This window comes from Pelodiscus sinensis, chromosome 5, assembly GCF_049634645.1.
Source record: "Pelodiscus sinensis isolate JC-2024 chromosome 5, ASM4963464v1, whole genome shotgun sequence".
In the NCBI taxonomy this organism is placed as follows: Eukaryota; Metazoa; Chordata; order Testudines; family Trionychidae; genus Pelodiscus; species Pelodiscus sinensis.
In genome coordinates, this window is record NC_134715.1 from 130,933,371 (window position 1) to 130,946,928 (window position 13,558).

General features: G+C 56.6%; 1 protein-coding gene across 2 annotated transcripts in view; it reads left to right on the forward strand.

Annotated features, from left to right (window-relative positions):
• Window positions 1-13,558, forward strand: part of FBXO41 (F-box protein 41) — a 53,603-nt gene that overhangs the window by 7,071 nt on the left and 32,974 nt on the right. For both annotated transcript variants that reach the window (XM_075931034.1, XM_075931033.1), the window contains exon 2: window positions 11,246-12,221. In XM_075931034.1, the coding sequence (XP_075787149.1) occupies window positions 11,485-12,221 (737 nt within the window). In that variant the 5' untranslated portion in view covers window positions 11,246-11,484. The remainder of the gene's footprint in view (window positions 1-11,245; window positions 12,222-13,558) is intronic.

Sequence of the window (13,558 nt, forward strand, 5' to 3'; positions counted from 1 at the left end):
TGGCTTTCCCCTCCTCTCCTCCCTGCCCCACCACTTCACCCAAGAATCATTCAACACCCCCCCCACCACACCCAAACTAAGCTACCCGGATGATGGGCACCTGAGAAGACCCCTCAAATCAGAGGGGGCAGCAGTGAGGCGGAGCCTGCAAACGTTCACCTTGGCATTTTCCTGATTCTGAATGTTCCCGCCTCCGTGGTCTCTCCTCAGTCAGCTCCCGGTCAGCAGCACAGCGGGGCTAAGGCCGGCTCCCCGCCCATCCTGGCGCCTCACTGTGCTCCCGAAGTGCCCAGCGATTCTGGCACCTGAGGGGCAGGGTTAGGAGGCTTTGTAGGCTACTCTCACCCACAGGCTCCGCCCCCCCCATCTCCCATTGGTTGGTTTCTGCCCAATCAAAGTGGGGAGCCAGTGCTCAGCCGGGGGGGGGGGGGGCCAGGACGTGGAACCCTGTGGCCTCCCCTGCCTACGAGCCAGACCTAGTGGCTGTTTCCCGGGCGCTGATGCGGTGCCAGGACAGGCGGGAACTAGCCCACCTGACCCTGCAGCGCCACCGAGTGGGCTGTTAGCGGCCCGGTGGGCGGTGCTGACCGGAGCCACCAGGGTCCCTTTCCAATCTGACGTTCCGGTCGAAAACGGGACACCCGGTCATCCTCCAGCAAAGCTTTGGCCTCTACTGTAGTTCAGGCCTCAGGCCTCCAATACAAGGGCCTGTGGAATCCGAGAAGATTAGGGTTGAAAGAGACCTCAACGGGCCACCGAGTGCAACCCCAACTGAATCGTCCCTGCCTGGGCTTTGTCAAGGACTTTATGTTTCAGGCTCTCTTCCTGCAGTATCTAGGTTTGCAACTACCAAGCCAAAACCAGCTCCCCACTCTGCAATCTCTGGCAGGACACCTTCTGCCACATCTTCTGTGCCTCGTGAGCAGACTCTGGCCGTAAATACGTCCAGTCAAGCCCAGCGTTCACCGGGATGCGTATCCAGTTTCAGGAATGGTGATTTCCTACTAAAATGTCTATCTTGTGCCCTGCCCCCAAAGGTTTTACAGCATTACAGATGGTCAAAGCTATGTCAACTTGAAAGGTAACATTTTCCAAAATTTAGGGTTGGGCATAAATAACCCCTGGTCATAAGGAACCCCAAAGGCTACAGTGGAAATACTTATGCTCCAGCAATCACTGCCACACCCACTGGGTTTAATCTCTGGAACTCCCTGCTGCAAAATAGTATGGAAGGAAGTAGCTTAGGCAAGGGGGAGGCAGGTCATCCACTCCCAGCTTGGATCATCGCGGTGGAGGGTCTGACCTCTTCGTTAGGGAAGAGCAAACTCAAGAGAGAGTTGCCCGTGGGCCTTAATTCCAGAAAATCACCTAAAGGCGGCCCCATCAGGCAGAATTACTGTCCCGATAGGTATCAGAGGGGTCGCCGTGTTAGTCTGAATCTGCAAAAGCGACAAGGAGTCCTGTGGCACCTTATAGACTAACTGAAGTGTCCCGATAGGGCAGCTATCAGAGCAATCAAACATCGTAGTTTCTCCGAGAGATCTCAGCGAGATGGATTTCCTTTAAGTAGGCCTGTGCCAGCTCAACTGGGTGGCAACGTTATGTGGACGCAGAAACAAACTAGCCCAACGTCTTGCTTCCTTTTGTAGCATCCTTGCCCCTGCTGTCCTCATGCTGCTCTAGCCTGGGGCTGGGTAGAGACTCTGTAGCCAACTCCCCTCTCTGGTGTGCTCCGCACACCTTGTCTGAAGCAGGGGATCTGTCCTGTTCTCCTTTGTGCTCCACCCTAGATGAGGCTGCATTTCCTTGCAAGAGGCAGAGTGATTTCTGGCAAAGTGCTGTGGCGTTTTGTGGGCGGGGGAAAGAAAGGGACTGTGGGGGTTAATTCTTCATGATAAGAAGCTGATTGCTTCCCGAATGTGTGAGGCCGTCACATGGGTTCAGGATGAAGGATGCACACTGGGCAGAAGAAACCAGTGATATCCTCTGATCTGAGCGCCTGCCTAAGACAGACCAGAGAAACCCAGACCCGGACAATCCACTTCTTCGAACCACTTGTGTTCAAAGTAGGGAAGTAATAGTGTAGTCGATCAACAGATTAACCAATAAGCAAAAGCTTATAGGTGAATGCTAAAGACTATATGCATCCCCCCCTCCCGTACATTTTTTTTAGCAGACAGCCCGGCTCAGTTCCAGCTCGCACTGAGTCCAGGAGCTCCGAGCCTGCTCTGGATGGGGCCTGCTGCCACCCCACGCTTCTGTGTCAGAGGCAGCAGTACAGGGTGGCAGGCAGCCAGTCCGCAAAGGGAGCTGGCTTTTAAACTGCCTCCCCTCGTGGACCAGCTCCTGCCTGGCATCATTCTGTCATCCGGCAGGAAAACCTTTTTTATACAGACAGAGAAATAGTGTCCTGCCCAGCTTTGTGAATGGCTGCCGGCCCCACCCCCGGGGATTATAGAATAGCCGAGTAACCAATAACAATTCATGAGGTTAATCGACTATTCAATGAACCGATATCTAGCATCCCTTGTTCAAAGTGGGGCTGAGAGAGGGAAGATTTTCTGGATGAACCATATTGTGTCAAAAAAGTCAAACCACAACACTCCGTGAAACAGGGTCGCCTTTTTCCTGGCTCACAAACATATCAGGGCGGGGGAAACGTTTTCAGAGTGTTGAAACACACCCCTGCTTTAATGTGCTTGGCACACGTTTTGGAGAGGGTGGGGGTTGAGTCAAAATGGCTTTTCGTTTTGAGATGTTAGGGAATGTCGGCTGAAAACAAAAAGATTTCAAAAATAAAAAAGGTCAACGTCGAAATGAAACGATTTCATTGATCCCGAATCAAAATTTTTGCTATGTGGGGAGAGGGACTGCAAAATGACTTGAGATTTTTACCTTTTGTCCCAATACACGGTGGGAAATTTTGTCAATATCAGGGAATAGCTTGAAGAATTTAGTGAGATGAGTACTAAGAGGCTGTGCCCTCCGCTCGCTACATTCGCCAACCCCCCTCTCTCTGGCCACTTTTGCGGCCAGATATCGTAAGAGCATAATGACGTCATTCTGTCGCCCGGCAGGAAAAACTTTTTTATATATAGAGAGAGAAATAGCGTCCTGCCCAGCTCTGTGAATGGACTTGTGTGCTGGCTTGTGTGTGTGTGACTTGTGTGCTCCACAGGGAGGAGTTCCAACAGGCAGGCATCATAGTAACTGTGATGGGGTGGACTAGGCCCCGACGCCCCTACAGGAGGCCAGAGGCCTTGCCCCACCCCATTCCAGCAAGAGGAGCAGAAGAGAGGTCCTCCGGACAGGATAGAGTGTCTTTCTCCTCAGCAGCCAATCAGGGCTCAGCAGACTGGTATAAAAGAAGCTGCTGAGCTAGGGCCTGGCAGTTCCTCACAGGAGCTTGACCCAGGCAGGTCGATATACTGTCTGGGAAACCAACAGAATTACGGACAGCTCCGAGTATAACTGAATTTTAGAACTGGGTGAGGCACATGTCCAGTGACTGAAGACTGGCCACAAGCTGATATAAGAACTGACAAACGCTATGTCTACACTGTGCTGGTTTTGTGCAAGAAATATGCAATTGAGGCTACGCGTGGAATATCTCCGAGCCTCATTTGCATAATTAACGAGCTTCTGCTTTTTGCATAAGAGGCTTTTGCACAAAAGGGAGCCATCTACACAGCTCCTTCTTGTGCAAAACCCCCTCTTGCACAAGAGCCGTTCTTCCGCATTTTTTTCAGGAAGAACGGCTCTTGCACAAGAGGTGGGTTTTGCGCAAGAAGGAGCAGGGTAGATGCTGCTTATTAATTATGCAAATGAGGCCCGGTTATATTCCACACTTAGCCTCATTTGCATATTTCTTGCGCTAAACCAGTGCAGTGCAGACATAGCCAAAGAGCTTACCCATAGGGTTGCCAGGTGTCTGGTTTTTGCCCGGACAGTTCGGGATTCGGGACAGTTTTCTCCGCCGCATCTGGGAGCGGGGGAGTGAGGAACGCGGGGCCATTTAAAGGTGCAGCGACCTTTTTAACCTTTTTTTTTTTTTTTTTTGTGCTCAACAACTTTGGTTTCCTGTTGGTTTTTTTGTTTGTTTTTTCTCAACCAAGTTTGCCGTGTTCAGGATTTTTGTTGAAAGCATCTGGAAAGCCTACTTACCCGACACCCCTTGGCCACAGAGGGCAGGTTACAGTAACACAAGGAGAAAATCTCTGAACCTCAGATAGTGGCCACTGCTGGACTAAAAGACGTGAAGGAACCATGGTCTAATGCAAAATCGGCAGACGGAGAATTGTTCTTTCTGGCATAGAACCGTAATTTGCGGCCTGATCCCACTTCCCTTCCAGTCGGTGGGAGTTTTGCTCGGGTAGGGGTGGGGATTGGCCTTCCAAACGTTAGTTCTTCAGCACTAAAGAGTTGAGACCCCAGGGACACCTCTTGGATCGCCAAGGAGTTGCTTGGCTAGAAAGGAACTTCTCAGTAGGCCGACGTAGATGGGGCAGTATGATGTAGTCGGGGTACTTGCTGGGCTGTGGTGACCTCTGCTGTCTGGAGCAAGACCCAGCAGGGAAAACCTCATGATGCAAAAGTGACACCAAACCTGTTGAACCAGACACCCCCCAGGGAGAGGAACAAAGAAGGTGGAATGCTGCCCTGGCTGGGGGCAGGGCTGGAAGAGTGTGGGTTAGTTGCTGTCTGGGAGCATGGAGGAGACAGCCTAGGGAAAGGGGCTGGAGTTTAGGGGCCCAGTCTTCCCCCATCTCAAGGGGGCCTGAGGCATCCTAGCCCAGCTCTGTGACCAGATTACATCTGTGCTGTGCTGTATCCTGGAGAGGCAATAAACTTCCTCTATTCCACCGGCTGGTGCAGTCTGTTTGTGCCATTTCGGGGTGCAGGAGACGGGGGACCCCCAACGCGCCGTCACAGGCAGGGAGCCCCAGAGACTGCAATGGGGGGCTCACTGGAGCTGCGAGGCCGCTCAGGGCAATGCGCTCCAGTTCTGGAAGAGGAACGATACCCCAAACCTGAGAATTTGAGTCCTGTCCTCAGCAAGCTCTTGAGAACATCTGGCGTGTTTGTGTCTCTACCCCAGACCGTGTGGGACTTCTTCTCATGCCTGGCTTAGGGGTGTGGCTCTTGCTCGTGGTGCCCAGGCTGCGAGTCCTGGCAGCGGAGAGGATGTTGGTTGTAGCTCTGGCAGGAATCTCTCAGGCCCACGTTGTGCAGAAGCTCCAATTAGACACTCACAAAGGTCCGTTCCGGCCTGGGTGCAGCCCGTACCCCCAGACTGCCTCCCGCCCAGTGGGTGGGCGATGCAGTGCTGAGGGAGGAGAGTGTATGTTAGGGGCACAGCGACGGCAGCCCTGTTGGTGCTGGCTCCCTGTCAGGGCCCACGTGCCACCCCGAGGTGCCCCCCTCATGCCCGCACTCCTTGCTGGCTGCTCGTCAGAACGGCTTAACGCTTTCCCCGGCCCCGCGGGGCGAATCCGGCTCGGGCAGATCAGCCGGCTGCTTCAGTGCATTTCAGCCATCGCCTCTGATAACGAGACGGCCCGTACAGTCTGGCTCTTTGCTGGGGCCCGAGGCAGTGTGGGGAGGGGATACCAGGCAGCCGGCTTGTGCTCCCTCCTTCAGGTGGCTGCATCCAAGCCAAACCGCCCTGAGGGAAACATACGAGTCCCAGCAATGCCTAGACCAACCTGGTGTGTGTCCAGCCTATGAAGAAACTGAGGCACGAAGACAGGTAGCAACTTGCCGGGAGTCCACCCAGCAAGTAAGTGGTAGAACCGGGACGAGAACCCAGGAGTCCTGACGTCCAGCCGTGGGCCCTGTGCACGGAGCCTGGCAGCTCTTGATCGAACGTCCTGTCTGGATGGCTCCTTTCCGGTTCATTGATCGGAAGCCCAGAAAGGGTCATTATGAGCATCCGAGGCAGCGATGGCCAGCCGAGGCTGAGGAGGGGGCTGCTTGAGCCGCCCTGCTCCATCTCGGTGGGCCGCAGGGCTGGAACCGGGCGTGTGCATGAACCCCAAGAAGAAGGTTAAATGCCGCACACCTAGTTCTCCTGTCTCATGCCTTTTCAAGCACAGCGATCTATGATTGGATTTGCCGGCAAAAGTCACCTAAAGAAGCGGAGGGAGCGTCCGGCTCTCCCAGTGGTGTTTGCAATCGGCATGCACCTCCCCTCGCTTTGAATGCCTGTCACTTCTCGTTTTGCCCCTCCTCTCTGCTCCAGGCTCCGCCCCCATTCCACCCTTCCCTCGAACCCCCACCCGGCCTCCTCCCCCGAGCGCGCGCCATCCCTTTTCCCTTTCTCTCCCAGCGCTTCTGGAGCGCCCTGAATCAGCTGATTCGTGCTTCCTCCCCACTCCTCCTCCTTCCCCCAGAGCTTGAATGCCACCAATCAGCGATCTGTCTTATTTGCATCCCTCTTCCGAAGGAGGGATGTAATCTAGACATAGCCGATGCATTTTAATTAAGGATGTTAAGGACTAGTCAACTGGTTGACTATGTAATAAGCAAAAGCTTACCAGATAGTCGTGTCAACTAGTCACTTCCCCCCTCTCCTCCCGCTGCCTCTTTCAGATAGAGGCAGCCAAGTGGGGGAGAAGAAGGGGTACTTCAAAGTGGCAGCACCACACAGCTGATCCGTGGCTCAGCTGTGCAGCGCTACCCCTTTAAAATGCCAAAGCCGCGTGGAGCCTGGGGTCAGCTGAGGACTCCCCAGCTGACCCGGGTGGGTTCCGTGCGGCATTTCCCCAGAACCCGGGGCCAGCTGGGGAGGCCCGGGGGGGGCTCTTGTACATTTCAAAGGAGGAATGCGGACGTGCCTATCCACTCGTCCAGTTGTCAATTCACTGCAATTTAACATCCTTCGTTTTAATACGGCGAAATGTTCCTATCTACATCTAGGAGCAAAGACTGTAGAAGACTCTCTTCTGGGCCAGGCCTTCAGAGGTCCAGAGGAACCCAGACCACATCCAGCCTTTGAGGCCCCAGCCATAATAAAACTAAACACCGGCAGCACTGATCCAGCACCAGCGGGTGGTGGGTTGTTTATCCAGTCAGCTGATCTGAGAGGACACGTTCGTCACAGTCGAATCTTCTGCCATCAGAACCAGTCTACTCTTATTCATATGTATCAACATTTTTAACTCTTTACTATGACAAAATCTCCACCCGTTAACCCCCAAATTCGTTCTCTTCTCAAATCCCATCTCTTACTGGCCTAAGTCTGCAGCTCTCAGCTGAGAGAGCGGGTTGCAGTCCGATCCGGTAGGGATGCACATAGAAACAAGTTGTGAAACTTATCAAATGCCAAAAAGTTAACGAGCGTCTACATTTGAGGCCTCCTTTGAGCTGGAGGCTCAAGCCCAATGGTCCTCACGCACTAGATGGATCCCCGCCCCCGCCCCATGACACCGCTGTAGACCTGAACAGGACTGCACAGAGGGTTGAGTTACTGGTGTGAATTCACGAGGGGGCAGGATCTGGCCTTTTCGTTCCATGCCCATCCCTCTCCTGGAGCGCAACAGGTGTTCCCCACGTAGCTTGGGGCAGCAATAGCCCCACTGGAGTGGTTATGGTCCCCAGCATCTAAGGTGGGCAAGACCGAGAAGGCCTCTGGGGATGTAATCGTGTAGTTGATTAACTGAGTAACCGATAAGCAAAAGCTTATCAGTTAATGCTGTAGACTACGCGCATTTCCCCTCCCGCCAGTATATTTTTAGCAGGCTGGCCAGCTTATGCCGGGTCCAGGACCTACCCCCACTGCGGTTCTGCATTTAAAGTGTATTAGGAGCCAGGTGGGCAGGCAGCCTGGCTCAGTTCCCACTCGTGCCGGGTCCAGGAGCTTAGACCCCCCAGCCCCGGACAGTGGCTGCTGCCATCCTGGGCTGCTGCCTCTGTATCAGAGGCAGCAGCATGGGGCGACAGGCAGCCGGTCCATGAGGGGAGCTGGTTTTTAAACTGGCTCCCTTCACGGACCTGCTCCCACCTGGCACCCCATGCTGCTGTCTCTGCTACAGAGGTGGCGGGGGGCTCCTTGGGAGTGGGGCTGGAGCGCACTGGCTGCCACCCCCACTCCCAGGGACTATAGAATAGTCGAGTAATTGATAAGAATTCGTGAGGTTACTCGACTATTCGATTAACCGATATTTGACGTCCCGAGGCTCTAGGCCATTCTGCAGGGTTTCTACAGCGGGCAGGTGTGGAAGGCTGTGGGGTCATGCAGCGGCTTTTGGGGGGCTGCCTTCCCGGAGGAACTGCTCCTTGGTGTTCAGCGCAGGCCGGCTTTGGCAGTCAGGCCAGGTGCCTCTGTCGGCGCCATTTCCCTCAGGCGGGCCCTGAGCTCCAGGGCAGGCTCTTGGTTTCAGAACAGCAGCTGCCAGGCGGCCGTGTTGTTCGTTGGTGGCTGTGACGCAGCGGGAGGTCCAGACCGGTATCGTTCGATACAGTCAGTGAGGGAACAGGCGCCCTCTCCGCGGAGGACTCAAAGACCCCAGGAGACCCAATTCTCCTGACTCCTAAAGATGCTCCCAGCCCATCAGGGTGCTGGGCTGTGTCATGCACAACAGGGAGCCGGCGTTGTCACTGCCTTTGCTGTACCAGAAACGGGGGAGTCGAGCCTCCAGGGCTGCCCTTGCGTAACACCGACAGGCGGAACCGAACCGGGCACCTCTGGAGCTAAAAGCCAGCTGGCTCTCCACTCTGGCCGTAGAGCCGACGCCTTCTTCGTCTCTGATAGCGCCTCCCCTCCCCCCGCAGGTGTGCGGGCTACAATTGCAGGACTTTTCAGGAGTGCTTTTCGATCACGGCGGGCGACCGAAGCGAGTGAGAGGGTCGCCCGAGCGGCCTCCTGCATCTCCATGGGCCACGGTGACCCCGACGATCTCTCGGGACAGGGCAGTTTGGCTCACGGGGTTCGGTCCCTAGAATTGGCAGGAGGTGCCGCTGAACCCTTCGGGCGCAGAGGGAGCGCCCGGCTCTCCCAGTCCACGTGCTGTGCACTCCGCCCGCCCCGCACCTCACAGGCCCTGGCTTGACGTGCGGGCGATTTGAGTAATGTGGGTAGGGAAAGAACAACCCGGACGGCAGCCCGCGGAATCTAGCAGCCTGGGCAGCGGCGAACACGTCTCATGAGCCGCACGGGTGGCCGCAGGGTGCCCACCGCCGGGTTCGATTGTTCTCCGTGATCACCCCGTTACTCCTGGTGTGCGTGCACACGGCCTCTGCGTGTGCCAGGCTGGTAGCCACGGAAGACGATGACTAAGATAGAGGGGCAGCAGCCTACAGCACAGGCTATGTAGCTGATCCCCGTTTCGGAAGAGGCAGGCCTCACCACTCCTGTTTGCCCGACTTACCTTGTTGGAGCCAGGGGCTGGCGCAAGGTTGGGCTGAGACAGGAGAGCAGGCCTCAGGAATAAGGACCCGGGTTCCCTCTAGGTCTGGGGCATTTTTTAAATCTTGCCCTTTGCTAAAGGCCCAGAGGGGGCAAAAGAGCGAACGGGTCTCATGGGCACCCGTGGACGGGGAAGAGGGAGACGGGCAGGTGGGAAGCGCCATGTGGGGAAATCCAGCCCAGGCACATTTCGGCCGGGAGCCGGATTCTGGCGCCTGACAGGCAGCCGGCTGGTCCCGCGGGGACGGTGGCAGCTCCGTCACTCCAGGAGGCTCGCGGCTGCCCCGGGGGGAGTCGTGCGGGAGAAGGCTCGGCGGAGCGCAATGGCCGAGGGCCGGGCGAGGTGATGCACGAGGTCAGTCCCGTCGGTCCTTTCAAAGCTGCCTTCACAAAGAAAATCCCTCCGGTGGCTGGAATCAGCAGCCCTGCCGGAGACAGCCAGGCTGAATAATGAATGTGTTTCCAGGGCCGGCGCATGATCAGTTCTGACTGGTTTCTGGATGCGGGCGGGCTTCCCTAGCGAGTTGACAAGGAGCAAGGGGGGGTCTGGTCTGTTTGCCCAAGGCAGATGTCAATTTCACCCTTGATTAAGTCTCCTTCCTTTCCGCCCTCCTCCAAAAGGAAAGAAGCGTTGAGTTCGGTAAATAACGCTTTCTCCTTGCAGATCTGTGGGGGGGTGCTGAGAGTTATAGACTCCTAGACTTTAAGGTCAGAAGGGACCATTATGATCATCTAGTCTGACCCCCTGCACAGTGCAGGCCACAGAATCTCACCCACCCCTCCTAGAATAATCCTCTCACCTATATCTCCGATATTGAAGCCTTCAAATACTTTGAAGGCCCCAAGATGCAGAGAATCCTCCAGCTGTGATCTGCGCCCCATGCTACAGAGGAAGGCGAAAAACCTCCAGGGCCTCTGCCAATCTACCCTCGTTAGCCTTAAGAAATTGTGTTTCCTCCTCCCCCCTACCTGCTCTGCCAGTGCCCCTCCATCCAAAGCCTGCAACCCCTCGCCCTCCGCTCCCCATGCTCTGCCAATGCCCCTCACTCCCGATCTGCAGCTCGTCCAGCGTCCCTTGCTCCTGATTCACCGCCCCGGCTATTCCGGCCCCAGCGCATCCCTGTGTTGGCTCGCCACAGCTGCGTGGGAGTTCTGCTGAGTCCTTCTCGTGGGCCCTCCCTGGCAGGTCTGCAGCGATTTAGCTCCACTGGTGCCCGCTGGTCCCCTCTGGCTTCCGTCAGGTCCCCTTCCTCCTGGGCGTTGAGACTGGGGAACCCAGAGCCCTCCCCGCTCTGTTATCCAGGAGTTCCCACCTTTCTCTTCCCGCCGTCGGCTCCTCTTCTGGGCCGCACGCGCGTTTAGTTGGGACGGGGGCTCCCCGAGGCTCTAGCCGCTGGGGCCACACCTGCCCCCGCCCTCTGTGAGCGGCACCGCAGCCGCCCGCCGGGGGAGGTTGGCTCCCGGGCGAGGAGCAGACTTTGGCTGGCAGCACGTGAGGGCGGAGGGGGCCAGTGCGGGGAGCGAGTCCGGCCGCCTGCGGGCCCGAGAACAATTCCCAGTTTGACGAGACCTAGAAAAGCAGCTCTGCCCAACATTCGCAGACCTCCCGGGCAGGGGGAGGGGTTCATTCTCCGCAGGGGGGGGGCAGCCAGCAAGGAGCGGCGCTGGGGATGGAGAGAGGTCCCCAAAGAGGCAATTTGGGGGGGAGCCGTGGGGCAGGACAGAGAGCGAGACGTGGGAGCCGTGGTGGTGAGAGAGAGGTGTTGCATGGGGGAGAGCTGGGGGAAGGGACAGGGAAAGCCTTGCCCAGGAATTACTGACGCTGTTTTTCTCTTCCAGCGCCCGATGGTGCACGGCCCAACTTCGGGCTCGCCGGGCTGGGGTGCCGCCCATCTGCCTCCCGGCCCCTGACCGGAAATGCCCTTGTGGCGCCAGCGCCGCGCCCCGCTGTGCCCTCTCCCCCCCCGTGCCAGCTCCCCTCCCTGCGCCCCCGCCCCTGCCTGGCCTGCACAATGACAGGGGCCCTGCTTGCTTCCTGCGGAGGGGTGCGCGGCCGGGGGAACGGCTCCGGCTGAGGGATGGCCTCTCTGGACCTGCCCTACCGCTGTCCTCGCTGCGGAGAGCACAAGCGTTTCCGGAGCCTGTCCTCGCTGCGGGCCCACCTGGAGTACAACCACACCTATGAGACCCTCTACATCCTCTCCAAGACCCACAGCATCTGCGATGCCGCCGTCTTCCCCGTGGCGCCCGACGCCACCCTGCTGACCCCGGCCGCCCGCCGGGACATCTTCGAGAGCACCTCCTTCCAGGGCAAGGAGCAGCGCTTCGCCTGCGACTTCATCGCGGCCGACGCGCTGGAGCCCGCCGCCGCCGCCTCGGCCTCCCGCTACGTGCACGAGATCGAGATCCCGCTGACCGAGATCTTCACCCGCAAGGCCATGAGCTCGGCCACCACCCCTCCCGCCGCCGCCGCCGCCGCCGCCGCTGCGGCAGACGCCGCCTACGAGGAGGGCCTGACCCGCCTGAAGATCCGGGCCTTTGAGAAGCTGGAGGTGGACAAGCGGCTGGAGAAGCTGACGGAGGAGGTGGAGCAGAAAATCGCCTCGCAGGTGGGCCGGCTCCAGGTGGAGCTGGACCGGAAGAGCTCGGAGCTGGAGAAGGCCAAGCAGGAGAGCCTGAGGCTGAGCCGGGAGAAGCAGGAGCTGGAGGACCGGGCGACGGAGCTCTCCCGCCAGGTGGACGTCAGCGTGGAGATGCTGGCTTCCCTCAAGCAGGACCTGGTGCAGAAGGAGCAGGAGCTGACTCGCAAACAACAGTGAGTGTCTGCCCCATATTGGCGGGGGTGGGGGCGTCTCCCTTGCATTTGCTGTGAAAACCTGGCCGGGGGGGGGGGGGGGGTGGCCAACGCTAGAAATGTTCTTGGTTCATTTCTTCCGAAAGGCAGTTGTCATTGCAATACAGAGGCAAGCAAAAAATGGGCCACCAGCTGCCATGAGGTCGCTGAGCTGAAATGAGATGTCGCCGTGCATAGGGCCAGCCGCTGGGGCTGGGGGTGCTGTACTCAGGCAAGCTATCATCATCATGTGATTCCTCTCCTGTCATCCATTTCCGGACAAACAGAGGCTAGGGACACCATTCCTACCCATCCTGGCTCATAGCCATTGATGGGCCAAACCTTCATGAATCTAGCTAGCTCTTTTCTGAACTCTGTTAAAGTCCTAGTCTTCCCCACATCCTCTGGCAAGGAGTTCCACAGGTTGACTGTGCGCTGAGTGAAGAAAAACTTCCTTTTGTTTGTTTTAAACCTGCTACCTATTCATTTCATTTTGCGACTCCTGGTTCTTATATTGTGGGAATAAGTAAATAACTTCTCCTTATTCACTTTTTCCACGTCAGGCATGATTTTCTAGACCTCTGTCCTATCCCCCCTTAGTCTAAGCTCAGCTCTGTTCTGCGTTCCCCTCCTCACCGGATGGCTGCTTCAGTTGGTTCCAGATTTCACCCTCCTAACACAGACGTGCCCTTCCGATTATTTTTCCCCCAGATGTGTCCCCCTGTGTGTTCTGTCCACATCTCAACCTCTCTGGGGACCCGATCCCAGCTGGTGTAAATCAGAGTGACTGTTTTGACTTCAGATGAACTCTGCTGATTTACACTAGCCGAGGACATACGCTGGGAGGTCCTTGTGTGCTACTTTTCTTTGTCCTTATGGATGTCACCGTGCCTCTCACTTAGGATCATCTCCTGGATTTAACTGATGTGACATCCGCGCTCTCTTCCACATCACTAATGGAGACGTCACATAAGATGGAACATCAGCTGCTCCTGTACCCTACTTTCTCATCCCCCCTTAATTTGTGACATCGCCATATATCATTACACTTTGTTTATGGCCTTCCAGCCAATTTTCCATCCATGCAACTGTGTTCAGATCCCTGCCAGCTTACATTAATTTTTCAAGAGCTCCTGAGCCAAGGTATAAAATGTTTGATTAAATTCCCAGTAGTTCCGTCGGCTGCATTCCCGCCCTCTGATCAATTTGTAATTCTACCCTCCCCCGCCAAAAAAAAAGCAATCAAGGCTGTTGGGTTTGATTTATGCCCCGCCTTGCCTCTTGTGGTTCACCGCTCCGTTTAGCCAGCGTGCTCAGGA